A 26,009-nucleotide genomic window follows, 5' to 3' on the forward strand; every position below is an offset into this window, starting at 1 on the left:
AAATAGTACAGTTACATGAATAAATTGTGCTGATCCAACAAAGCAAAGTTGCACATTACTGCCACCTACTGGTCTGGAGTTGTAAGCAGCGGTGATTTGCAGTTTGAACTCTGTGTTAACATAAATTAGTCTAGTAAATTTTAAGTTGTTGCATGTTACGTTAAAACTACATAATTTGAAAGTGTTCAACCATAAAACTTGGTTTTATATAATAGAAGGTACATGTTAGACTTAGGTTCGTGTAGCAGACACCCATGTTGGGTTTTTTGAGTGTAGCATGGGAGGTGGACAACATGTGCAGAACGTGCAACAGGAACTTGTTTTTTTTTTTTTTTTTTACTGCATTCATAAGCATTTTTACAACTGTGTGCTGATGAGCCAATTCAAGCATGCACTGTACAATATTCCACAGTTAAAAGCTCCTCCTTCGAGCCGGATTTGAACCGGCGACCTAAGGATTTCTCTCATCTCCACTTTTGGTGTGTCAATAACCTACAGTCCTCCGCTCTACCAACTGAGCTATCGAAGGATGCAGAGATGCACCCAAAATGATGTGAAAAACACTTTTAAAAGCAGCATGTGGATTCAATTTTTCACAAAGGAAAGTAGATAGGAAAAATGCAGAAACATGTGAAATATCAAGTGCTTCCAAAAGCAGCCTGGGAGGTGGACAATATGTGCAGAACGTGCAACAGGAAATTTCTTTTAAGTGCATTTATATGCATTTTCACAACTATGTGCTGATGAGCCATTTCATGCTTGCAGTGTACAATATTCCACAGTTAAAAGCTCCTCCTTCGAGCCGGAGTTGAACCAGCGACCTAAGGATTTCTCTCATCTCCACTCTTGGTGGGTACATGTCCTACAGTCCTCCGCTCTACCAACTGAGCTATCGAAGGATGCAAAGATGCATCCAAAATGATGTGAAAAACACTTTTATGAGCAGCATGTGGATTCAATTTTTAACAAAGGAAAGTAGATCGGAAAAATGCACAAACACGTGATTTATCAAGTTTTTTGGTCAATTTACCTGCCTGCATTTGGACACTTTTTTTGCCCAATTTTGCCACACTTTTCATCGCTTTTGACCCCTTTTGATCACCTTTTTGCAACTTTTGACCCTTTTTTCCCATATTTTTTGCCCACTTTTGCCGTTGTTTGGCCACTTTTATCACAATTTTGCCACGCCAACTTATTTGTTGTCTCTTCACAATTATTCCGTTCTTCTCAGTTAAAGTCATGTCAGTATCTTCTACTCTATTTTCCATTTGATGTTTCTGCACATTAGGAACTAGATATGAAGCTGGCATTACTTCCCTAATCATTTAGTTCAGTATCTCCATCAAATGTTAACAGTACCAATAAAAAGGTCATTCTGTTTAAGGGGACAGCATTTTTAAGAAGCCTATATCCTACCTAAGCATAAAGAAATAAAACTCATTTTTTGTGGCAATAGTGATTTATTATTCAGGTTGAATATATTGGTTATCATAGCTTAACTTAACAATGGACCATGGTTTTGCTGACCTCCACAACCCCCCAGTTGCCTGGGCCCCAGAAAGCTCTCCCCTTTTCCCTCTGATGGGCGGCCTTTACTGTAACGTTATTTAAATGTGCAAGAAAAGGCGAGACTACGTGATAGCAGTATAATGCATTAAAGACTAAAACAACTGTCAAATCCACTGATATTCATCACAGATGAAATAAAGAAACCATTGTAAATTAACCTGATTTATATTTACCCAAATATTGAAGTCATTTCTGTGAAGTCTTCATCAGGTGAACATATCTGATGCTTTAACAGATTATACAACATAATATGAAGTTTTGACATTCAGCCCTAACAGTCGTGTCAGATGCTAAAGATAACATCACTACATACCTGCTGTCGATGTTGTTATTGTTGTGGTGTGTTGGGTCATCTGAAGCTGCTGTACCTTTGTTTTTGTGGCGTTAAGGATGTCTAAAGTTGCTGTTCTTCTTGTTGCCATGCGTAGGATCATCCAAAGGCTGTCTGAGAGCTCTGGCCATGAGGTTTAAGACCACCCATGCCCCCCCAGGTGACACACTGGTCCACGCTGGAGACCTGATCTCAGCCTTGTACTTCATCTCCAGAGGGTCCATTGAGATCCTTAAAGGAGACGTGGTGGTGGCCATACTGGGTAGGTGATCGTACATCCCATGATTGCACATCTCCTCCACTTTACTTTCATCAGTAACTCCCAGTCGAGTGAATCGCCGTTATCGTGTCCTGCAGGGAAGAATGATATCTTTGGAGAACCCATCAACCTGCACCCTCTCCCAGGAAAGTCGATTGCTGACGTACGAGCTCTGACCTACTGTGACCTACACAAGATCTACAGAGACGACATGACAGAGGTAACATCACAGAAGAGGGAGCTTTCTCTGGTGGACTCTATAAAAAGCACAGAGTACTGTAGGAATATTAATGACTGCTTTGATAATATAGCAGTGTTTCTTTGTCTGCAGGTTCTGGACATGTACCCTGAGTTCTGTAAATACTTCTGGTCAAACTTGGAGATCACCTTCAACCTCAGAGATGTGAGTTATTTATGTGAACATTTTAAGACAACAGGATGGTCAAACGTAATCACTGTCTGAATATTTGTTTTTAAAATTATCACAACTTTAGTGCTTCATTTCAGGAAATATATTAAACTTCTGTTGCATACATGGGAGTAAGATGCATTTGTCAGGTCTAACAATGGCACTACATCAGGCTAAAATGCAAAAAAAAGTTGTTGAAAGTGTGTAAACATATGCACCAAGGTACATAGCCATGCATGCTTTTTCTGTGTGCATGCAGAAGGAAGGAAGTTGAATATATTGTTGGACTGCAAATCATTTAAAGGAAGATCTTTTCAATTTGCAAGCAGCACTGAGGGGCCTCGCACTCCACTCCATGTCGCAACTTCAGATGTGTAGCAATAGCAACAGTGTGCCACAACACAGTAGAGATCATGTAGATCCTCCCAGGGCTGCCATTATTACACTTTGTATATGAGGTAATACTGGCCTTTTAACAGTAGGTGGCAGTATGACAAAGGAAGATGCTAATTTGTATATGTGACTGGTGAAGAACTGATATCAGTTATGTAAAATTCAAAGGAGGTGGGATGTTTATTACATTTGTAGAGGAGCAGACCTTGGTCATACAAGGGAAATTTCATGCCAGTCAGATGTTTCATATGAGAGTTACACCAACTTCCTGTCAAATGGCGAGATATTGAAATTCTTGCCTCCACTGCCTCACTGTCATGGTTTTCCATAAAATTGTGAAGAACACAGAATTATGTTTCCACGTGACTATGTACCAAAAAGAGGCTTTGATTCCTCTTTTTGCCACATGAGGGCACTGTGACAAAAACAGGTATCAAAGGCATGAATAATTTTTTCAGAATGTGGGATTATCTCTGAGATATTTGGCGATGACTGACAAAAACTTTTGTTTCTACTCATTTCAAATGTATTCTTAAAACTTCATTTCAACTTTTTTCTTCTCATTTCGACTTAAATCTCAGTGCTAAGCTTTATTTTTTCCTTCACCTGTGGCCCTAATCCTCCTCCAAAGATTGCCAACTTGTCAAGGATGACCCCAAAAAATCTTGAGTCAATCTGATGAAATCCTTTGGACGAGTTTGTTAAAAATTAAACTTGTGAATAGGTGAAAAGTGCCAAAATTTGACCTTTAAAGACACTGTACAGTGAAATCCAAAATTGTGTCTTAACACTCTAGATATGTTGGAATATGGTTGCTGTAAACATGTGGAAACACTGAGATCTACATGTGAGTGAATTTTGGATTTTGACCGTTAGAAATGTTTTCACCTCTTTCCTGGCTTGCTTAAATTTGGGCGGGGCCAATATGTGGGCTGGTGATGTCACGAGCCCACAGTGGGGAATGACCCCGCCCCTCTAACACTACAATATAAAATCACAGAGCAGTTCATCTCTGTACAGTCTGTTGTTAGCTGATGTCACTGCCTTTATTGAAAGTTAACAGTCAGTTAAATGCTGGTTTTTTTTTTATTCATTGTGAGGTAAATTTGCCAAATCTATCCACAGTGGTTTATGGAGTATTTCAAGTATCATAACAGAGATTTGAGACAGACTTTGTCTCTTCTCTGGCACAGAGCCAGGCAGCTGCATAAGGTCAACATAAGGTCAAGAGGCAGGCTAATGGCGTGAATGCTTTCCTCCATTCAGATTGTAACATTTTTAAATTTGATTCACGCCTGAGTGGGCGTGGCTTCAGCTCATTCAACAGACACGCCCACACCATCCTGGAGCAGATTTTACTGCCTCTTTTTTCATGATTTTGAAGCTTCATTTTATAAAATTACAGATGTTTTTTTTGACTGAAATTTGACCTGGGGGTTCATAACACAGTGACCTGTCATACAACAAACATAAATAGAAATTTATTTTCACTTTCAGAAGAAGGCACTTGTGCTGAAACGGTTCAAGTGTTGTTTCCCTATCGCAAAAATTCAGTTTCTTTAAGAAGTCAACAGGAGTTTGCAATAAATGCTCAAAGACAGGCAGGATTTGGTGCATTCAAGATGAATACGGTCATCAACTTGAGTGTATGTAGACAAAAACAGATTTTCTCTCTTCTGACCATGGTTTTTAGACATGTCTGACACCCTTCTTCATAGCTGTGTCCACCCTGCTTTTTTCCAAAACAACATTACTCATCAGCACGAAAAATGGCGTCTGCTTCCAAATTAGGTCATTGTATTGTTTAAGTCCCTCCCCTTCTCAAAGGTCAATGTCAGCAAGAACGTAGTTTTCCTTTACTCAGCTTTTTTCCTTCCTCTGGCTGCATCACTTATTTTTTTTCGTATTGAGTCAAAGGGCGCCATTTTTCATAGCCTCGCTGTCTTTCTTAAATCTGTCACGTTACAGTCTGTTTTTCCCCGTCAGTTCTTATCAGTATGGTTTACAGCCTTTTTCTTCATTACCACAAGAACATGAACTTTACATGAACTCCTCAACGCGTCTGCGTGAACAGCCCCTTCAACCTCACGCCATCCCTCACCCATTTTTACTTATTTATTCAGCTTGCAGAGCACACATGCACCTGGCCCACTCTTTCCTCTCTTACCGTTCCTCCCACTCCCTTTTGCATATTTTACTGACAGAGGGAGGGTTTTTATTTATGGCCTCTCGATGGGGCCGCACCATCTCTTTGTCTGCCTACATCAGGGGCCGAATCCAGCCTGTGGTACAGCTACACTCGGCCCTAAGGATCATATCATATTTTTATCGTAACTGGCCCACAGGCATGCAGATTCCTCCGGTATAAAAAAATGTAAACTTGGAATATCCTTGTTAAGTCAAAACATTTTGAAAAAGTAAAATGTAAAAATTAGTAAAAGTCAGGAATGTGGGAGAAGAAATTAATCTGTATTTTCATTTCATATTCTCAATTTTTCATCCCACAGTCAAATTAAGGATGTAACTTTTTAGTTTCATATTTTGACCTTTTAAACTCATGATTTTGATTTTTGTCTCATGTTTTCACATTTTCAACTTCTAACTTTATCTTTTAATCCCAAGGTTTGACCTTTTGGACTCACAATTTAAAATTCAAACTCATATTTTGGCCTCTAAAACTCACAATTTCGATATTGGTTACATATTTTCCCCTCTAGAACTCACGATTTTGCCTTTATTTCATATTTTTACCCTCTTGAACTCATGATTTTGAATTTCGTTACATATTTTGCCCTCTGAAACTCATGACTTTGACTTGTATCACGTAATTTGCCCTCTGAAACTCACGATTTTGACTATTATTTCTTATTTTGCCCTCTAAAACTCAAAATTTCGACTTTAATTCCATATTTTGGCCTCTAAAACTCACGATTTTGACTTTTATTTTAGATTTTGGCCTCTAAAACTAACAAATTTGACTTTTTTTCCATATTTTGGCCACTAAAACTCACAATTTCAACTTTTGTTACATATTTTGCCCTCTAGAACTCAAGATTTCAACTATTATTTCATATTTTGCCCTCTTAAACTCACAATTATTTCATATTTTGCCCTCTTAAACTCACAACTCACAAAAGTTTATATACCTCCACGTTCTGCGTGGAGGTATATAAACTTTTTTATTTTATTTGTTTGTTTGTTTGTAGTCATTATTCATGTACCAGTTTTCATTTGTTTCTCCTGCCCAGGTAAACAGTGAAGGTGTTGGTCTGCTTGGTGGAGACGACTCTGACTACGACGATTTCAGCCGACAACGCAGAAGACACAAACTCTCCTCAACACACACCGGTAACTAACTCTGGACTTGTTTATTTATTTACAGGTGCATCTAAAAATTAAAGTTTGATCAAAAGTTGAATTTTCCCCCGTAAATAAGTCAAAAAAGGAAACTTCCATATATTCTAGATTCATCCCACATGAGTGAAAATTTTCAAAGGTTTTTAAAATTTTAATCTTGATGGTTACTGATGGTCACAAAAATGTCAGAAATCCATCATCTCAATAAATGCTAAAAGTTCATATAATAATTTTGATTTACCAATAAAAGCAGGAAGTTAATTATCCTTGGTTTAAGACAGTAAAATTATATACAATGAAACAAAATGATTTTAAATGCAAACTAGCGGAATTTAAAGGTGTACAAAAAGGATGCAATTAACAGAAACAGATTAGATTAGTAACAATTAAAGGTATTTTGGCTTACAAAGGATTTGGCCTGATGCTACATTTGTTTTTCTTTTTCTCTCATTAATCTACACTCAGGACTTCATCATGACAAAGTGAAAATGGAGTTTGAGAATTTTTTTGCGAATGTATAAAAAAGATAAGATATCACATTGACATGAGTATTCAGACCCTTTACGAAGTACCTCTGGCTGCAACCACAGCCTTGAACGCTCACCAGGATTGGCGGATTTTCTGCCATTCTTTAGATCCTCTCAAACTCAGTTGGACAGTTATTTTCACGTCTCTGCAGAGATGTTTGATACACTCAGCCCTGACTAGTCTACAGTCCGTGCTGCTGAAAAACACCCCCACAGCATGATGCTGCCACCATGAGCATCACCATGTTTCCTCCAGACTTAAAGGTCACATATTTTACCCTTTAAGACAAGTTTATGACGGTCTCAGAGGTCCCTAAAACATGCCTGTAAGGTTTGTTGCAGAAAAAATTCCAGTGTTGGATTTTTGTATGTCTAAAAACCCCTCTGTTTCAGCCCTGCTCAGAACGAGCTGTTTCTGTGTCTGTAGCTTTAAATGTTAATGAGCTGTCTGACTCCGCCCTTGACTCCGCCCCTCTCAGGAAATGGATGTGGCTTAATGGATGTGCCTCAGATGCCAGCTGAGAGGAGGGTCAGGAGAGGAGGGCGGAACTTTCTTCAAAGCAGGGAGGACCAACTGCAGCTGGGGGCGGGGCTAACTCCCTACATGACATCATGAGGGGAAATCTTAAGAGCTTGTTTCAGCACGCATTTTCTTAAAGGTGGAGAAAGAGAGGGTAGATGGGAATGAATTTTTCTGATTGTTGGGGGGATTGTTTACAGGCCAGGGGCACATATTTTTGTTAGAAAAGCCTGAAAAAGTGTATTTGCATAATATGTGACCTTTAACATGTAGAGCTTCTCCCTTATTGCTCAGGTTTGCCGACTGTAGAATCTTGCTGCTACATAACAAAATGTAAGAAAGTGATGGGGTCTGAATGCTTCCTGAAAGCCCTCTATGTATTTATACTATTATACTTGTAGGTGACACGGTGTCCGTGAGCAGACAGAGGGTGACCTACAGGTGTAGAAGAAATAAGAGGGAGCAGCGTGACGGTCACAACAAAGACGACTATAAACACACGCTGTAAGCAACCATGAAATGCTTGTTTAAAATCTATGCTGCTTTGTGCCCGACCTGTTTGAATACACAAGTCTCACCTGTGAAGGTACGGTCCAGTGTTCTCCAGCGAGGACGAAGAGGAGGATCCAAAGGTGACCAACTCTGATCACACCTCCAGACTTCACGCTGCCGTTTCAAACGCGGCAAGGAGTGGCGACAGCGAGAGGAGAGAGAGGAGCTGTAACCCCCTGACAGGCAGGTGGACAGGAATATACACCTCTACATGTGTCTATGTTCATGGCTCTTCATCTCCCATCCTCTTTCTAAGCTCTTTCCTCTGACTTTTTCCCATGTTTTTTATTTTATCTTGTGCTCAGACCTCTAACAGCCCATGGGATTGACCCTCATGACCGAGTCTGACTGTTTATATCTCTGATCTAGATGCTCTATCCAGCGTCTCCAACATCTTCACCTTCTGGGGCTCAGAGAGTCGAGAGGAGCAGAGATACCAGGAGGTGCCGTGCTCCTTTAGCCTCCCATCATCTCCTCCTCCTCCAGATCCGCCCTCCACCTTCCCCCGTCTCTCCACTGCTCCTCCCCAGCCTCCTCCAGCAGCCGTCATCTCCAAGAAGCAGAGGGAAGAGCTGGAGAAGAGGCTGGAGGCCCTGCAGAGACAGATCTTCAGGTTAGAGCCTGAATACAGTATTTTGAGTATTTATTACTTCATACTGCCTCGACATATTGTCGTCATCAAGAGACATCACTTTGAGGATTGTGGGTATTGTAGTATTTTGGCTGAGATTGATGTCTTTTGTAAAACAAGGTTGATATCTTCAAACTTTTGCCTTCTACAGGAGCATAAACCATCGTTTCACTCTCAGGTAGCGAGTGGTAAGTCTAACATGGATACTTCAAACAATATGGCAAAAAAATAAAATCTGCTATGGAGAAAATAATTGGGATTTTTACTTATGGAAGCACATTTTTTAGCCCTTTTAGCCATAATGCCATAAGCATTCAAGGCAGAATCAAAACAAGCTACCTGGGGGAGGAACCATGGTCATTGAGAATGCACTATTTTTCATGTAATCAACCTCATTTGAAGAAAACCTAGTTTATGTGCAATCTCAGCCAAAAATACTACATTACCCAAAATCCCTGAGTGTCCCAGTGGCGTCCCTGATTGGCTGAACAAACCTTTCGGTGCAAAACTTCTGTGTTCAATAGTACTGCTCCTTGGAGTGAATTTAACAGCTGTTTTCAATGGAATATGAAGGTTTGTGTAAGATATATGATCATGTTGAAGGCATAAGTTTATATGTTATCAACTTAAACCCCTTTATTCTTGGTTTATTCACAGTCCTGGTCAACAATACTGCATGAACCACAATCCTAGAGTTTTACATCGATACGTAGAAGCAATTTAACAATTGTTGAATGTTGAATTAAAGATATATGATCATGTAGACCAGTGTTTCCCAACCATTTTTCCTTGGAGCCCCCCAGCATGTACCTAGGAAAGCAGAGCCCCCCAGGACCCAAGACAGAAGGAAAAGTCACACACTGCCACTAAAAATTAACATAGATTGTAATTGTTTAACTGATAAAGCCCTAAAAAAAAGGCCTGTGCATCCTTTTATATAATCAAAAGACCTGTGTATAAACTACTTAATAACTGCTTTACCATGGTTTTAGTCAATATTTGCAAATCTAATTTTGGCAGCCTCAGAGCAGACAAAGCCTCGCTCCTCCCTTAAGATCTCCCAGATCCCAGGTTGGGAACCAGTGATGTTGAAGACACAAAGAAGTTTATTATTCAACCTTCTTTTAAGAAATACATTTGGTTTATTCAGGATCTCAGGCAACAGCACTACATTACCCAGAACCCTCTGGTGTCACAGCAATGTCTCTAATTGGTGGAGTGTGGATTCCAGCCTCGGGCTGCTACTAGTGAAGTTAACAGTCAGGGCAAGAGTGGGCGGTATCTGTTGAGTTCTGTGGTGACGACAGATGGCGCCACATCCGTCACAGAGCAGCAGATCAGCCAGGAGAAATTTATCAACAAAATACCACTGCAGAGGATGACTTCTACCTGTAGAGGGAAGTCCCTGTTGACATTTGTAAAATAAAATTTGAATTCGTTGTGCTAAAATGTCAAGATTTGGACCCTAATTGATCAGTAGTGCTAGTGAGTGGTCTGAGGGTTTGGGTATTCTGGGTCATCATCATCACATCCATTACTAATGTAGACCCTCATTCACATTCTTTATCATGCAGCATTTTAGTAACAATGTTACCTGTCAGAGTGGAGACCTACAGTTTAAGATAAATTAACTTTATTTCTATGTTCCAGATTGGAGTCTTGCATGTCTGCAGACATCCGGACCATCATGCAGCTGCTGCAGAGACAGACCTCCATGATCCCACCCTCCTACAGCACGCTGACGACGGGATCTAACGCACCCTCCACTCCCATCCTGTCCCCAACCCCGTCCTCTACCACAGTCACCCCAACGCCATCCTCCCCCACCAGCAATCCGACGCCATCCTCCCACTCAGACACCAAACAAGACGCCATCCACTGAACCCATCTGTGAGAAAAAGGTGACGAACGCCAAGGTCAGAGTACCCGTTTTAACCATGATTATATCCCAGTCCTACAGCCATAGGGTTTCTGTATCAGACAGTCAAATCACAGCACACATTCGTGGCTGTGTGGTCATCTAAGCCGGGTCATTAAGCATTTTTATAAACATAAAGATCATGGCATCTGACCTTGGGGTTACATAGACTGTTCCCTTACTACACTGATGATCACAAATAATCTAGATTTATATATGGGGTTTACTTATTTATTTATATTTATTCTGGGATGTAAATACAAAACCAGCTGTCTGATCACTTCCATACATGTCTGAACTTTACACCGCATTATCTCTGTTAGCTAAATTAGCATGTCTCATGTTTGTGACTGTAATTCTGGAAACATGTTTTGATTTTGTTGATAACAAATATTTCAGACGTAAAGATTAATCCCGTAGAAATCCCAGTAAAACTAGGAAAAAACAACTTTTCCCAGGCTTATCTAAAAAAAACTGAACTCTGTGTTTGAACCATTTGGAGTCAAAGCACACTTAAGATGTCTTTAGAAAGAAAACACTAAAGTTTCTGTTAGACTCACTATAGGTGCTACATGTATAGAGTAACGAATGTTTATAGTGAAACAGAAGTACGTGGATGACTGAAAACTCACCTGGAAGTCTGAACTAGTTCAGGTTCAAAGCTGATAACAGAAAATGAGGATTTAACACCTGTTTTATGGGGAAAAGTCCAGGTGTTTTCAAACTGGCACCCTACGCTAAAAGGCTGCTACTCCTGAATGCTTCAACATACAGACATAATCCTGCTGTTTATGGAAAACTGACTCTTGGAGAAACCCTGTACATAATCTAGAATCATGATCAGGATTACTGGAAGAAAAAGAGAGGGATTAATACAATACAGTGCATTTTTGACTCTTTATGCATCAAAACTGAGCTTGAAAAAAAGTCAAAAAAAGTTCTATGGTGGAGAAATAGCAACATAAATTTTACATTTACATATCCTGCACTTATATTTACATTACTAGAGACATTATCTATGAATTTAACCATTTTTGTGTTAATGGCAACACAGCTTGTCCTTATATGGCTGGGGCTTGTGACATCACAGGAGAGGTGGGCCACCTCACTTCAACTCAGGCCCTCATTGGCTAAAGTAGAGTAAGGAAAGTCCCAACTGGTCGAGCCTTAGGACCAGAGTTTACAAAGGCCGGTATTCGACCAACTTTTGGCCACTTTCACAGGTGGATGTCTGACGGATGAACACATTAATCACCAAAATGTCTGGATGAAAAAAAATGCCACTTGTCAAATAAGTAATTAGTGACTGACTACATTGTTAGTGAAACTAGATGTTGCAAGAATCCTTATATTTAAACTCAAGTTATGTGTTTATTTTTTAAGAACTTCCTTTTCAGTGCTGCTGGTTGTGTAAATATGTACATGATAGCACATGGCTAATTTGACGGTTAATGTAAATATAATCAGAAGGTTGGACTAGTACAAGAGTAGGTGGTAACGCTCCGCCTGGTAGCAGTCGCCATGAAGAAGAAGAAAATGCAATATTACCACCAGAAGAGAACAATAGAGTTTGTGATCGTGAGCTGTGTCGCTTTTATGATTATTGATTGACTGTTTGTAGTCCGACAAATGCATTAATGGCGGCTGCTGTGGTGGATTTATCCTGGAAGGATTTACGTGGTCAGAATCCCGAGAATCAGGACCGTCTGCACAGGTGCAGCCAGGGGTGGCTTAGAGGACTTGATATGTCAGTTAAATGACGGTTGATGACCATCTGCAGGCTCCTTAGGCCGGCAGCGCTGTACTCCCTGCTCAGAAAAAATGACTGTCTCAGGTTGCTATAGTTACTCCAGAGTAACGGCTAATGGCTGTGCATTAATTTGGAACAGTGAAAAGATTTTTTGACCGGGACTACTTGAGAAGTTCGAAAGGTGTCCATATATCAGAAGTTAATCGACACCAATGGAATTTCCAGAGCCAATCAGAATCGAGTATTCATAAAGACCATGGTATAAAAGGGGATAAAAGTGGAAAATCTAGTTAATGATGATGCAAAGATAAGGATCAAATGTTCTCCTGTTGTTAGACGTCAGGATTCACGTCGTTATATCAGGTCAGGGTGTCAAACTAGATGACGATGTACGAAAAATTCTGACATGCTAGTCTTGTAGAATTGTGGTTGTGAGGAAGGAGTCTTGGACGCGTCGTTAATTATGTCACACAACAAGATCGTTTGTCGTTCCCGACTCTCAAAATTTAGCCCAAGTTTTGACGACGAGCTGCGATGTCGCAGTCGGGCTTGTATCTGGCTGAATCCGTGTAGTCTGAGCCAGCCTTTAGTCTTTGACAGCATGCTAGTGACTTTCATGTACACCCAGGTGTAAAAATATGATTGAGGCAGAATACCACAGTGGTATTTTAAGGTCCTGAGTGGTCTTCAAATGTCAAAATTTAAAAAATCAAATATGTTTAGCTTTTTGGCCCTTAGGTGTCTTTTCCCTGACAGGTATCCTTTTTTTTTACTAAGAGATAAAACTGAAACAAATGTTTTAAAAACCAATAGATATGAACTGAATCAAACAATTGTCAATAATAACTAAAACTAAACAAACAAGCAGGAAACATTAGTTAAAGCTAAACAGAGACTGAAAAAACACAATAAAAGTAAAAACTAATAATTAATTCTTTTTTTTTGTAAAGATGTTGTTATTAGCAATTGCAAAATTCAAAAAACAGAATCCACTGCTGGCATATACAGTTTTTTTCATGTTTCCAACACAAAAAACAAGATTGGTAAACATATAAGTGGTTAAAGGAAATGGACAAGAACAATGATTTTAAGACTTAAATGAATTAAGTCAATTAAAAAAATAGATAAATAAATAAATAAATAATTAAAGTACATTCAACATGCATAGTAAATACAGAAGTCTGCTTGATGTTGATGCGAATTTCCCCATTCAGATCCTCTGCAAACATTTAACAAATCTTTAAATCAATATTTGGAATTGTTGAACAGTGCTAGATAACTGAACACTCATGACTGATAACCAGTGATACGTCACAAAATAAACAAACAAACAAACAAACAAACAAACAAGAAATTAGTCAAAAGCACAAGACACTGTTTATCCTTTCTACCAGGAGAATAGGAACTACACATCCTTTAATCCATTATAATTTCCTGTTATTCCTTGCTAATGATAGATTTTATATTGTAAATAATAATATAGTCATATTCTGTGTCTTAGTTTGTGTATATTTATTTTTGCTACAGTCTGGTCCACTCCCTGGAAGAGCCAGAGGGAGAATAGTGCACACTTACATGCAACAAAAACTTGAATCGATCAGGTGTTGTACTGTGGCTCAGTTTACCGATGAAGTGTGTGAACAACACTGCAGGCTGTAGTCTGTTAACAGACTCCAGTGTGCATTCAGCGAGCAGGGATGGCTGAGGGAATATGAAGAGGCTCGGGTGTTCCAGGGCCCAGTCTAGTCCAGCTAACAGGGAATGCCTACCGTGCATTCTGTGGAAAATAATTATTTGTAGTTTGTGTTTCTAAAGTAGCATTTCAATTTGAAAAAACTCCAGTGCCTTCAGCCCTTTTTTCAGATATCCAAGGAAGCCACAATGTTTGTAAAAATCTGAATAACTGCTGTGTTTCTGCAAAACCGGAATTTCCTTTGAGTTTAGATTTAGGATTTTACTGAATGACTGCAGTTTTATTTTCTACATCTTTACTGAAATAACATCAGTAAAATCAGTTTAATATACATAACTCATATTGTTTAACAGATATATTTAGATAAAGATATAACACATATTATTTATGTATTTGAATGTTTGTTGCTGATTATTTTCATGATGTACATTTTTGCTTACAAAGTTTGACCAAACGTGGAGTATTTCACTCTTATGAAACACGTATTTATTTATGTATTTATTTGAATGTTTCATGTATGTAAAAATCAGATTGTATTTGACCTGTTCTTTTATTTATTCACTTCTTACAAAATGTGAAATAAACTCATCCTTTGCACATGCACAGTGTCATACAGCTGCTGCCTGGTGTGCGTGTCTTTTAACGTGGTTTCTTCACGTTACGTCACATTCCCGCGCACGTGTTCCCTCACTTGTGTTCGGGCCTTGCGTTGGTCCACCTTGTCCTTCTGTGCCAGGGTCAGGAAAGCATGCTGTGCCTAAGTGCAGAATGAATGTAATCACACTGGTCAAACGTACTGGACTAAGGCTCAAACACACCCAGGCGTGGTACAGATGGCCTGATGTGAGTGCGCCTATACACTGGTCCTCAGTCATGAAATGAATGAAGAAGTCAAACTGACTGCTTGTTGCTGCTTTGTCACATTTTATTCTTTGATCCCAACCTAAATATCCAAAATCTAATTTTGTCTTGTTTATTCATTTAGTTTCATTTATTGTTATTTTTCATATCTATGTTGGCATTACTTTACTGCCTGAAAGTATTAAGGGAAGCAAGTTTTTTTTTCCTATTTTCAAATGGTAATTAGGGAACAGCTTGTTTCTAGATTTTGGAATTCTTATTTAAGTTTTAAAACTTGGTGGCTGTAAAATACTCTGACTGCGGTTTCAACAACTTGCACAATATTCAGCAATATTTCCTCAGAACGTTCCAGAAAAGTTCAACCATTTTGCAAATTATTCTTCTTTGTTATTTTTAAAAATAAACCCAAAGTATGGACAGAAAGCTCCATCCATCAATGAGGATGAAGAGGGCATAAAGGTGCAAAAGTCTAACGAATCAAGCCCAGAGTGGGTTGTGGTCTCAGTTTCATACACGCTGCTTTTTAAACATGTTCTGCTGCCCCCTGCTGGTCATAACATCAGTTCAGCACTGATGAAGTTTAAATTGGTGAGGTAAAAACTCACAACGTTTCTTAATTGATTAACCCTCCCTTTAAACCTGTTCATGGTCTATAAAAGCTATGTGTCCTCATTTCCTCGTCTTCACCAAAATCAAAGCTCTCTGCTGTGAGTCGGTGTTCAGCCGGCTGTGAACGCCTCTTTTCAGAGCGTTCAGCCAAACAGAATAAATTCAGGTCCACTTCAGTCAGCTGATTCAGGAAGGTCACAGGAGCGGAAAGATGAAGTTTCACCATCACGGGATGACAAAAAGATGACTTTGTGTGTCTCTGAGGGGAAAAGCATCCTCATCTTTAGGTCATTGGTCTTCGTCGGTAGTTAAATGTCTGCTCTGGATCTTTAGAGCCCAGTTTAGTTCAGTGCTTCTTCACCATTTAACACATTTGGATTTTAAACCAGATCATTATTGGATGTTAAACAGCAGCAGTAATCTTGAGTTGGATTCATGTAGTCGTGGTAGCAGGATCCTGGTCTCCTGGTTGGATGCTGCTGTTGGATCCTTGTCAGCGTGGTAACAGAACTGCCGGCTCCGTCATGCTGTACTTCCAGGTGGTGATCCTAGCAGCCACAGTGATGCTGGCATATTACTGCGAATTCACGGACACGTTCAGCCCAGCAGAGCAGGGCTTTGTCTGCAGAGACCCGGCCCTGTCTAAACCTGATCCTGGACCTGAACAGGACAGCAGAGTTCAGCCAGTGATCCTGTTCTCTGTGCTCGGAGGGTTGCCCGTCGTACTGGTGAGTATCACAGATGTGTCAGTTAGCCTACACCTCCCCACCACAGGTGAGAAGAAGTACAGGCGATCTTGTTTAAGTTGTTTTTGGTTCCACCAAACACTCCACCTTAGCTTGGTTTGTGAGATACCAAAGTAGTTAATCCACATTGCCATATTTTTTTTGCACCCCCTTCTGACGGGGTACAAGGCATGAGCTACACTCACTGCTGTCTTAGAAACCCACCCTATGAAGGTTAACTCAACCAAACGCTATTTAACAAAAATGTATGGAATCATTATTGTTGCAAAACTCCATAAATGTTCTACATGTGCTCTAAACTGCTTCCTTGTGCTTAGATGTTCTCTGTGTTTTGAATTTCTGCTTGCTCTAAAATCTTTTAGACAAGATAATATACTCCTTTATTAGCAAGTGGCAACCTCCGGTCCTGAAAAATGAAGCCAATATGGAAGTGCAAAAAATTGCAATACAGCAAGAAGTCCTGTATTAACACCTGATAAAAAGCCGTTTTTTACACTAGAAATAAACTGGTTTACAGCCTGGTTCAAAAAAAAACAAACGTGTCTCATTAGCTAATGTCTTCATGTGCTCTCATGGTTTAGATTATAATTTGGAAAAACTTCACTGTGGACTGATTGGCGCGTCTCATTTGATTGACAGATAGCTCGACAGGCAGAGGCTACGTTTCTGTCAACTAGAATACTAGCTAGCTAGCTGACAGGATGTCAAGCTTAGTGGGATCCAAAGTTCGGTTGAGATCGCGATTTCAATATGGAGCCCACCACGGATTGTTTTCAAAAGCTGTTTGAGTCCGCCTATTGTAAGCAGACGGCTAATGTCACACAGGCTTTGTCCAGTTCTTTCTACAGTCTATGAGTGACTCACACTCTTTGACCCAACCCAATGACGACCTGTGAACTTGCATACCATTTGAGACAGAGGTGATGATAGTATACAATGAGCAGCTGAAATCGCTCTTGCAGTGTGGCCAATCTGTCGGTCAATAAGTTAGAAGAGTTTTGTTTCATAGTCTTACATGGCACAGTCATGAATGACCAAAAATAACCATGCAGTCTAAGCCGGCCTTAAGAGAGTCCCAACATTCTGTCACATACACATCATCATCTCAGTTCCTTCTTCAAACTTCATTTTTTGGCTGACCGCTGAGGTCAGCCCTACACATGGCAACGTCTGTGTCTGAGTAAGTAACTGAGTGAGTGACGCTAAATTATAAGCCATATGATACAGAGTTGTGTTTGCTTCTGCTGAATGCTGACGGTCATGGCTGCTTCCACTTTGTTAACTAGAGCCATACATAGAGAGTTGCTCTATGTGCGGGGTTTACTTGTGCTGAAAAACCTCTAATGGCTGCCTCCACTGCTTTAAATACTCAGATATAGCTTTAGCCTCTGTTTCACCAGAACTGGCCCACATTTATGTTTGAAAAAGAATAAAAATAACCGTATAGCCTTAGCTTTTTATGTTGGGAAAGATGTTTTAACTCCTCTGCTGACCTGCTTTGACATGACTATGTGATAGTTGAGGAGGAAAAGGTAACTTCTTGTGTGAATGCTTGTGTAAGCTGGCTGCTCGTGTAGCGATTAGCTCTGAATTGGTCACAGCAGCACTTAAGTCAAAACTGAACATTTCTTTATTAAAACAAGTGAAGACAGTGACACTAAAAGCTTTCTGTAGCAGAAATGATGTTTTTGCTCTTCTGCCAACCCACTTCAGTGTGAGTGTGTGATAGTTAAAGGGGGAAAGGTTCCTTGTGTGAATGCTTGTTTTTACGGCCTGCTAGCCGAACGTTAGCTCGGCCTTAGCCAGACCAACACATTTCTCCATCACAGTTAGCGCTGAGAGCGACACGGAAAGCTTTCTGCGACAGAAAACGATGTTGTCGCTCTTCTGCCACCCCGCTTTGGCATGACTTTGTGATAGTTACGGGGAAAGGGTTAGCTGTTGTAAACAGCTAATGAGTTGTTGTATTACAGCTAATGACTCTAGTAGGTCTGTCATTAGCTGGGACTGAGCCACAGTGGCGCTTTATCTAAACCAGACATGTCTAAATCCAAACAAGTGCAGAGAACAACACTGAAAGTCACAGAAAAAATGCTCTTGCTCTACTCCCCGGTCTGTTTCGGCATGGCTTTCCGATCATGGTGGTGGGCTTTTCTGGTAGTGTCCTCCGTTAGCTGTTAGCTTGGATGTTGCAGTGAGACAGCTGCAGTTTACTCTGACCTGGACTGCTGTTCTTTTTAAAAAACAGAGCATAGAGCCACACAAAAAAACTTGTCTTGTGCAGAGGTTTTTCCCTTTTTCTTGTAGTGTTGTGTCCCCTTTGTGGAGTAATAGCACAGAATACAGAGAGTGGCTATGCCTTTGGCTAAAAATAATAAACTACTAACAATCATGACAAATTCACTCTACAAGAACACACATTTCAGTCAGGCATTTCAGCAGGCATCCCAGATAGTTGTGGTCAGCCTTATACCAGGTTTTTACCTAGTCTTGTTGCTTTAAAAAGTAGACAAATTATTCAGCTATTTATGCTGGATTCACTTTATTTTCTGGTTTTCTTTTTCAGATTTGTATCATTTCTGTTAAAAGTTTTATGATAATGTAGTTCTGCTCTGATGTCTGATCCTCCATGACAGTATAAGTATCTTAGGTTTTGTTGTTTTGTTCAGATTTCAGGAGTCGAGCTTGTCATTTTCCTCCTGAACTACAACTCCCATCAGCTCTACGACCAGGAGAAGGTGGTCGTCATGGGAGACTGTTGCTACGTCAACCCCATGGTGCGCAGGACCTTCCGTTTTCTTGGTAACCAAAGTGTAAATACTAATGATAAAGTTGACTGTGATAAAGTCTTAGTCCCATTCATAACTTCATCATCTTAGTGCTAATCCATCAGTGTTTGGGTCCTTTATTTGGTCTATAAGAGGAAATGATCCAGAAAATCAAATCATTTTTATTTTATTTTAAATCACTGCCAGATTAGGTCTGTAACAGTACAGGCTTCCTCACCAGTTTTCAATGTGTGCATAAAAATCTGACTGAGGCTGCTTCAAATTAAAAACAGAAACAAACTTAAAGTATCAATGTAAAAGTTGTCGTACAGATCAAAGTAAAGCGTGACTTTTTACAGTGGAAACATTCAGTGAAACAGTGATATCTGTGGATGAGCTGTTACTAGAACTCTGAGAGAAAACAAAGGTTTATAAAAGTCTTCATACATCTATTACACCTCCTTCACTGTCTTTAAATCCTCTCCAACAGACTATGGATCATATAAAAGCACCGCGTTCAGCCCTCTTCTGTGTTTTCTTCTTCATATTGTTAATAAACAGCGCCACCTGCTGCTCGACATGTTGACTCCTAATACAACAGGAGTGTGTTGTGACATGAATGAATTCACATTTACTTTTGTTGAATTTTAAAACATCCCCTCCCCCGATTCCCCCTGATTTCTCCCCTTTTCTACCTTTACCCCTCCCCCACATTTTTCCCTTTATGCCACCTTTTTCTCCCTTATTTCCCCCTTGTCCCCTATTCATTCCCCCATAGTTCTCCTTCCTCCCAACCCTCCATTCCCCCTTATTCCATGATTGGGACCCCTCTTATTACCCCTCATCCTGCCCCTCCACTTTTTCCCTTTTACTCCCCCTTTTCATCCCCATTTGCCCCCTTTCTCCCCCCTCTTTCCCTCTTTTACACCTTATACCCCTTAATTCCCCCAATATTCCCCTTTTTAATCCTCCTTTCCCACTTGCTTTCTCCATTTTCCACCATACCCCCTTATTCCCCTTCTTTCTTTAATCCCTCTCTTATTTCCTCCTTATCCCCTTTCAATCCCCTTATAATCCCTCCTTCAAACCTTATAACCCAATATTCCCATTATTACTACATTATTTTCCTCTTACATGGCCCCCATTCCCATCATTGCCCCTTTTCAACTCAAACCCCCATGTTTCTTTAATTTTCCATGATTCCTTCTGTTTTCCCTTTTTCCCCCGCTCTTACTTCTCATTTATCCCCATCGTATTCACCTTTATTTTCTCCCTATAGCCCCTTTTACCCCGTATTTCCCCCTTTTCCACCTCATACACCCCATATCCCCTGTACACCCCATTGTAACCCAAATTTTCTCCCTTGTACCGTCTTTAATCCCCTCTTATTTTACCCTTTATTACCCCTTTCTTCCCTCCTCATGCCTCCATATTCTCCTTTACGTCCCCCTTTTCGGACCTACTGATCTGACAGATGTGGTCAGTGATGATGCAGACATACAGCCTGTTTTTCTGCTGCATGGTCGGCTCATCATTTAAGCCTGTGTGTGATTGTGTATTTGTGTGTGTTTCCACAGGTGTGTATGCCTTTGGCTTGTTTACCACCGACATCTTTGTCAACGCCGGTCAGCTGATCACAGGAAGTCTGGCCCCGTACTTCCTGTCAGTGTGTGTACCAAACTACACCACGCTCGACTGTGAGGACGCATCACTATTCGTCAGCCAATCAGAAGCCTGTACTGGTGACCCTGATGACATCATGAGAGCCAGGAAGACGTTTCCCTCCAAGGAGGCGGGGCTTAGCCTGTTTACAGCCGTTTACCTCTCAGTGAGTCGACAACTGACGAAAACATTCACACAGAAATAATCAAACCATATGTAAAGCTGGATTTAACTACATAAGCATAAACAGAGAGGATATTTCTAATATTTACAACCCTAATTCCAAAAAAGTTGGGGCGCTGTGTAAAAAAACAATGATTGCCAAATCTCTTAAAACTATATTTTATGCACAATAGAATGTAAACAACATATCAGATGTTTAAACTGATATATTTAACCATTTCATTAAAAATAGCTAATTTTGAGTTTGATTAAAGCAACACATCTCAAAAAAGTAGGGACAGGGGAATGGCTACCATTGTGTTGCATCCTCTCTTCTTTTAACAACAGTCTGTAAATGTCTGGGAAGTGAGGAGACCAGTTGCTGGAGTTTTGGGAGAGGAATGTTGTCCCATTCTTGTCTGGTGGATTTTTCCTTTTCTGATGCTCCAAATGCTTTCTGTTGGTGAAAAGTCTGGACTGCAGGCAGGCCAGTTCAGCACCTAGACTCTTCTACTGTGAAGCCATGCTGTTGTGACGGATGTGGTATGTGGTTTAGCATGGTCTTGCTGAAAGAGACGTTGTCTGGATGTTTTGTAAAATGTAAATTTGTTTTGTAATTTGTAAAAGTGTTTCAGACTGTGTGATTTCATATAGCGCTTCTAGACCACTGTAAGTTTTAGAACAAATGCCCTCCAGTGTTGGGGTGTAGCCTGATAAGAAGCTTGTGGCAGCTGGTCATTTGACCAAATAATCCTCAAATGTGTGTTAGTGTTATTATTTTTCTGCTCCTGATCTCATCTGGAGTCATGGGTATCAAATCAAATCATCCAGTGTGTGTGTTCAGAGGACTGTAACGATAAAAATCAGTCGGTCAGTGGTCTTCTGCGTTTTTAAAATCAGTTAAAATTTAAAACTGCCCTCGGGTACACCTGACCTTACTCTCTCTCTTTTATTACTATTTATTTTTTTCAGATGTACGTGATGTCATGTGCAGGGTCTGGAGGTGGTCGTCTGACCGGCCCTGTCTTCAGCCTCTCATTGGTCGGTGTGGCCGTGCTGATTGGTATCAACAGAGTGGCCGAGTACAGAAACCACTGGAGTGATGTGATTGCAGGACAGACCATCGGGGGCGCTATTGCTGTCTTTCTGGTCAGTCATTGTTCTTATCCTGAGCTCACAAACAATCAATTATCAAAATACAACAAGTAATCGATTTACTGTCTGAGTCGGAACAAAACCAGAGGTATAGGAGTGAAAACACTGTTATACTTCCACAGAGGAACATCAGGCTTCATTCTGTACTGACCCCTCATCTTTGTACTGTCAGGTAACATGAGCATAGGTCTCTGTCTCTGCTGATTAGTTTGATTTGGAGCCCCCTGGTGGCAGACTTTATCTCCTGAGCATTAAAGGCCATATATTTTAGCCCTGGGCTGTACGGCGGCACACAGCAAGAAGGTCGCTGGTTCACCAAAGACATGCTCATTAGGTTAATTGGTGACTCTAAATTGGTTGTAGGTGTGAGTGTGAGCGTGCCTGGTGGTCTGTCTCTATGTGTCACCCCTGTGATTGACTGGCGACCAGTCCAGGGTGTACCCCGCCTCTCGTCCAATGACAGCTGGAATAGGCTCCAGCACCCCCGTGACCACAAACAGGATAAGCGGTATAAAAAAAGGATGGATGGATATTTTACCCCTTTAAGACAAGTTTATGTCGGTTTCAGAGGTCCTCAAAACATGCCTTTAAATTTTTTGTTGCTGAAAAAACACTCTAGTATTGGATTTCTGCATGTCCAAAAAAAACCCTCTGTTTCAGCCCTGCTCAGAACGAGCTGTTTCTGTGTCTGTGGCTTTAAATGTTAATGAGCTTTCTGACTCCGCCCCTGACCACGCCCCTCTCAGGAAATTGATGTGGCTTGATGGATGTGGCTCCTGCTGAGAGAGGGATCAGGAGAGGAGGGTGAAATTTCTTCCATGCAAGGGGGGCTAATTGAACCTGGGGGCAGGGCTAACTCCCAACATGACATCATGAGGGTAAAGTCTGAGAACGGCCTGGTTCAGCACACGTTTTCTGAAAGGTGGAGGAAGAAGGGGGGGGTTAGGGGCTTACTACTACTTGATGGGATTGTGGACATGCCAGGTGCACATACTTTTGCAAGAAAAAATTGACAAAAGTGTATTTTGCATAATATGTAACCTTAAAATATGTATGTTTTTTCACATAAATATTATTTTCTTTTGACCTTTCTCCAACTTTTACATAAAAATACATACATTTCATATACAATTAAAATGAGAAAATTAAACTTCAACATTGAAAAAAACAGGTTCAAACCAGTAAAGTTGCCAAAAGTAGCATTTTATTAGTGTTTTATTTAATATTGATTTTGAAGGAAAAATTTGAAATAAAAGTCTGTGATTTATTAAAATAATCAGATTCAGACCATCTTTATGTAAGTGAATTCTGCGCCATCCGTCCGTTATCTACACGGATTTACCCTCTCGAGGTTGCAGGGATTCTCCACGTCGCCCATCTTTGATATCAGACCTCTCTAATGGACAAAGACGCTGCAGGACACTCTCACACTCCACTGAACTCTGATTCTCCTCCACTTTAACACACATGGCAATCCTGAACACACAAAGAGCTCAAAGAAATCATACCAAACACTGCCTACAGACACATATCCCATCATGCACCTCTTTATATTATGCTCTTTTTCAAAATGTTTGCACATATCCATACAAATATTCAGATCAGCTTTCATCATCAAACTCTGTGTATGTCTGTCAAGGTTAACATAATTATACATGTGATAAATCAGGACCCCTTAAAGCTACAGTAGGTTTCATTATCACCACTTACTATTCCAGTGCTTTGTTGCCCCGTCCCTACTTTTTTAAATATGTGCTGCTGCCATCAAATTTAAAATGAGCTCATGTTTTCTCTGAAATGGTAAAATGTCTCAGTTTGGACATCCGATATGTTGCAAAAAATATATGTTTATGCAATATTAAAATCATTGCATTCTGTTTTTATTTACATTCAACAGTGTCCCAAATATTTAGGAACTGGGGTTAAAAAATACACATCCTCTATGATGTGGTTAACAAAAAGACCACTAGGTGGCAGCAGACACTAAACAGCATGATAAAGACGATAAGAAAAAAAAAAAAAAACTACCAGTAATGTGGATAGAGCCTCATTAGTGAAACCATGTCTGTGGGTGATATTGTTGTTGTTGGCTCCTCACAGCTGCTGTTTTCAAGTGTTAACGATGTTCTTTTTTCTCCCTGTAGGTGGCGTTTGTGGTTCAGTATTTCAAAAAACGGCGAGTGATGTCACACAGCGTGTCTGACGCAGGAACAGCAAACACCGATGAAGTTTCCCCACAAACCAACCACAACATGACGACTGGTGACAAATACGTCATCACACGGGTAAACCTCATGTTTACACATTTCCACCAAACTCTAATACTCATGGGTAATTCTAATGTGGTTAATCAGATGACAAAGTCTGTGTTTAGAATAGATGAAATGTGAAAATGAGGGCAAATATTTCTAGAATAGGTTAAAATGTTAATGTGAAAAAGCCTAGTTTGACTGAATTGATCATTTCAAGAACAGACACTGTAGAAACGACTGTTTACTCTGGAATCTTTTTAAGGATTCCAGCCCTGAAAAGGTCAAAATGGTCAGTGGATTGACACAAAATGGATTTTTATTTTGAAATATACAAAATAAAGAAACAGGTTGTTTCCCATTCACCCCAAGGTCTGGCTGAACCAACCAGCTTCCAGTATGAGCATGGTGAGCTGGATCAGGCCTGGGCAAGCGGGCCATTCCCATATCCAGCAGCTGACCCTTCCCATCACCGCTGTCCTGAGCACGTCAGCATCAGACACACGTCTTTACAGCGATACACAAAAGTGTAGTGAAGTTGTGACAAAGGAGCACAGACGGCATCTCTGCCTATCAGTCAGCGTCTGGGCCTCACGAGAGTATAAAGTAGCAAAACCGAGGCCAAGGACCGCAAGATACTGACTCGATCTCAGCCTCGCAGTCAGCAGATCGATGGATTACGCTGCCAAGATACACTTTATAGACCAAATATTTTGCCGCCTGACCGTTACACCAACAAACACATGTACTTGAATATGGAGTTGGCCTGATTTTTGTAGCCATAACAGCCTCCACTCTTCTTGAAGGCTGTCCACAAGATTTTGTCGTGTTTCTGTGGAAATTTGCATTTATGAGGTCAGGTACTGATGTTGGCCAAGAAGGCCTGGCTTGCAATCTCCGTTCAAGTTCATCCCAAAGCTGCTGGATGGGGTTGAGGTCAGGGCTCTGACCAAGTTTTTCCACGCAGAAGTCATTAAAGCATGTCTTTATAGTCCTCGCTTTGTGCACAGGGATACAGTCATGTTGAAATAGAAAAGGGCCTTCTCCAAACTGTTGCCACAAAGTTGGAAGCAAAGCATTGTCCAAAATGTCTTTGTGTGTTGAAGCATTAAGATTGGCCTTCACTGGGGGTAAGAGGTCTAGCCCTAACCATGAAAAACAGCCCCCTACCATTATCTCTCCTCCACCAAAATGGAAATGAAAATGGAGCCTGCATGGCTAGGTGGTTGAGTTTATTCGCCTGTGGAAACGGGTCTCAGTGAAACACCTTAATTCAAAAATTAACAGGTATGACCGAATACTTTTGTCCATATAGTGTTGGTGAACTGCTCTAGATTTACACCTTAAAAGTAAACAGATTTAAATCTTCAGATCATTTCTTGACTTGAACATTTTTCTCGTGTGTTCCTGCAGAGTCCGGCATCCTTCAATGAGATCACATGACTGTGAGTCCCCTGCACAAGGGGACAAAGAAGACGACGTTTCTACTTCACATTTAAAGACTGAAGACCTCTGACCTTTGACCCTTTTACCCTTAGTGCTGCTTTATTTAACAGCAGCATGGGCTCTCTTCTCCCTCAGTAAGGTCTGACAGGTGCTGTGGTTTGAGTTTAAAACTCCCTCATGGTTTCAGAGAACCATTAAACAGTGACAGTGATCTCATTAGTCCATAATAACCATACAGAGATGTATGATATTTATAAATAACATGTTTATGATTTATAAAGATGTACAGTAGTGATGTATAGATGATGTAAATGTGTTCCCTCTACTCTTAAGGTTCATTTATGCTCTCTTTATGTGTAAAAATAGATCCATGCCTCTTAAACCATTTGACCGTCCCCATCCACATGATAGATCAGCAGGACCTGATAAATTCAAAACCTCA

At 40.4% G+C, this 26,009-nt stretch overlaps 2 protein-coding genes and 2 non-coding genes across 4 annotated transcripts in view; 2 read left to right on the plus strand and 2 right to left on the minus strand.

The window, feature by feature from the left end:
• LOC121519551 (potassium voltage-gated channel subfamily H member 2-like) overlaps nt 1-12,389 on the plus strand; it is a 30,739-nt gene extending 18,350 nt beyond the window's left edge. The window contains exons 9-16 of the mRNA XM_041802293.1: nt 1,998-2,162; nt 2,258-2,379; nt 2,491-2,562; nt 6,210-6,309; nt 7,767-7,869; nt 7,952-8,100; nt 8,287-8,530; nt 10,199-12,389. Coding sequence (XP_041658227.1) covers nt 1,998-2,162; nt 2,258-2,379; nt 2,491-2,562; nt 6,210-6,309; nt 7,767-7,869; nt 7,952-8,100; nt 8,287-8,530; nt 10,199-10,430 — 1,187 coding nt within the window. The 3' untranslated portion in view covers nt 10,431-12,389. The remainder of the gene's footprint in view (nt 1-1,997; nt 2,163-2,257; nt 2,380-2,490; nt 2,563-6,209; nt 6,310-7,766; nt 7,870-7,951; nt 8,101-8,286; nt 8,531-10,198) is intronic.
• On the minus strand, nt 424-529 carry trnay-gua. Its single transcript has 2 exons — nt 493-529; nt 424-459 (listed from the first exon to the last, which is right to left on the minus strand). It is a non-coding gene; the product is annotated as a tRNA-Tyr (tRNA).
• Nucleotides 794-899, minus strand: trnay-gua. The gene is made up of 2 exons: nt 863-899; nt 794-829 (listed from the first exon to the last, which is right to left on the minus strand). It is a non-coding gene; the product is annotated as a tRNA-Tyr (tRNA).
• Nucleotides 12,390-15,903: 3,514 nt separating the features above from the next.
• On the plus strand, nt 15,904-25,564 carry LOC121520249 (phospholipid phosphatase-related protein type 5-like). Its single transcript, XM_041803624.1, has 6 exons — nt 15,904-16,122; nt 18,810-18,927; nt 20,471-20,721; nt 21,690-21,866; nt 24,017-24,157; nt 25,535-25,564. Exons 1-6 carry the CDS (start codon nt 15,904-15,906, stop codon nt 25,562-25,564), a joined length of 936 nt encoding a protein of 311 aa, XP_041659558.1.
• The last annotated feature ends 445 nt before the right edge of the window (nt 25,565-26,009 follow it).

This window comes from Cheilinus undulatus, linkage group 13, assembly GCF_018320785.1.
Source record: "Cheilinus undulatus linkage group 13, ASM1832078v1, whole genome shotgun sequence".
NCBI lineage: Eukaryota > Metazoa > Chordata > Actinopteri > Labriformes > Labridae > Cheilinus > Cheilinus undulatus.

Coding starts and splice junctions, on each gene's coding strand:
- LOC121520249 (XM_041803624.1), top strand. CDS start 15,904: ATGCTGTACTTCCAGGTGGTGATCCTAGCAGCCACAGTGATGCTGGCA. Junction 21,867..24,016: donor GCGCTATTGCTGTCTTTCTG/GTCAGTCATTGT, acceptor TTCTCCCTGTAG/GTGGCGTTTGTGGTTCAGTA. Junction 24,158..25,534: donor ACAAATACGTCATCACACGG/GTAAACCTCATG, acceptor GTGTTCCTGCAG/AGTCCGGCATCCTTCAATGA.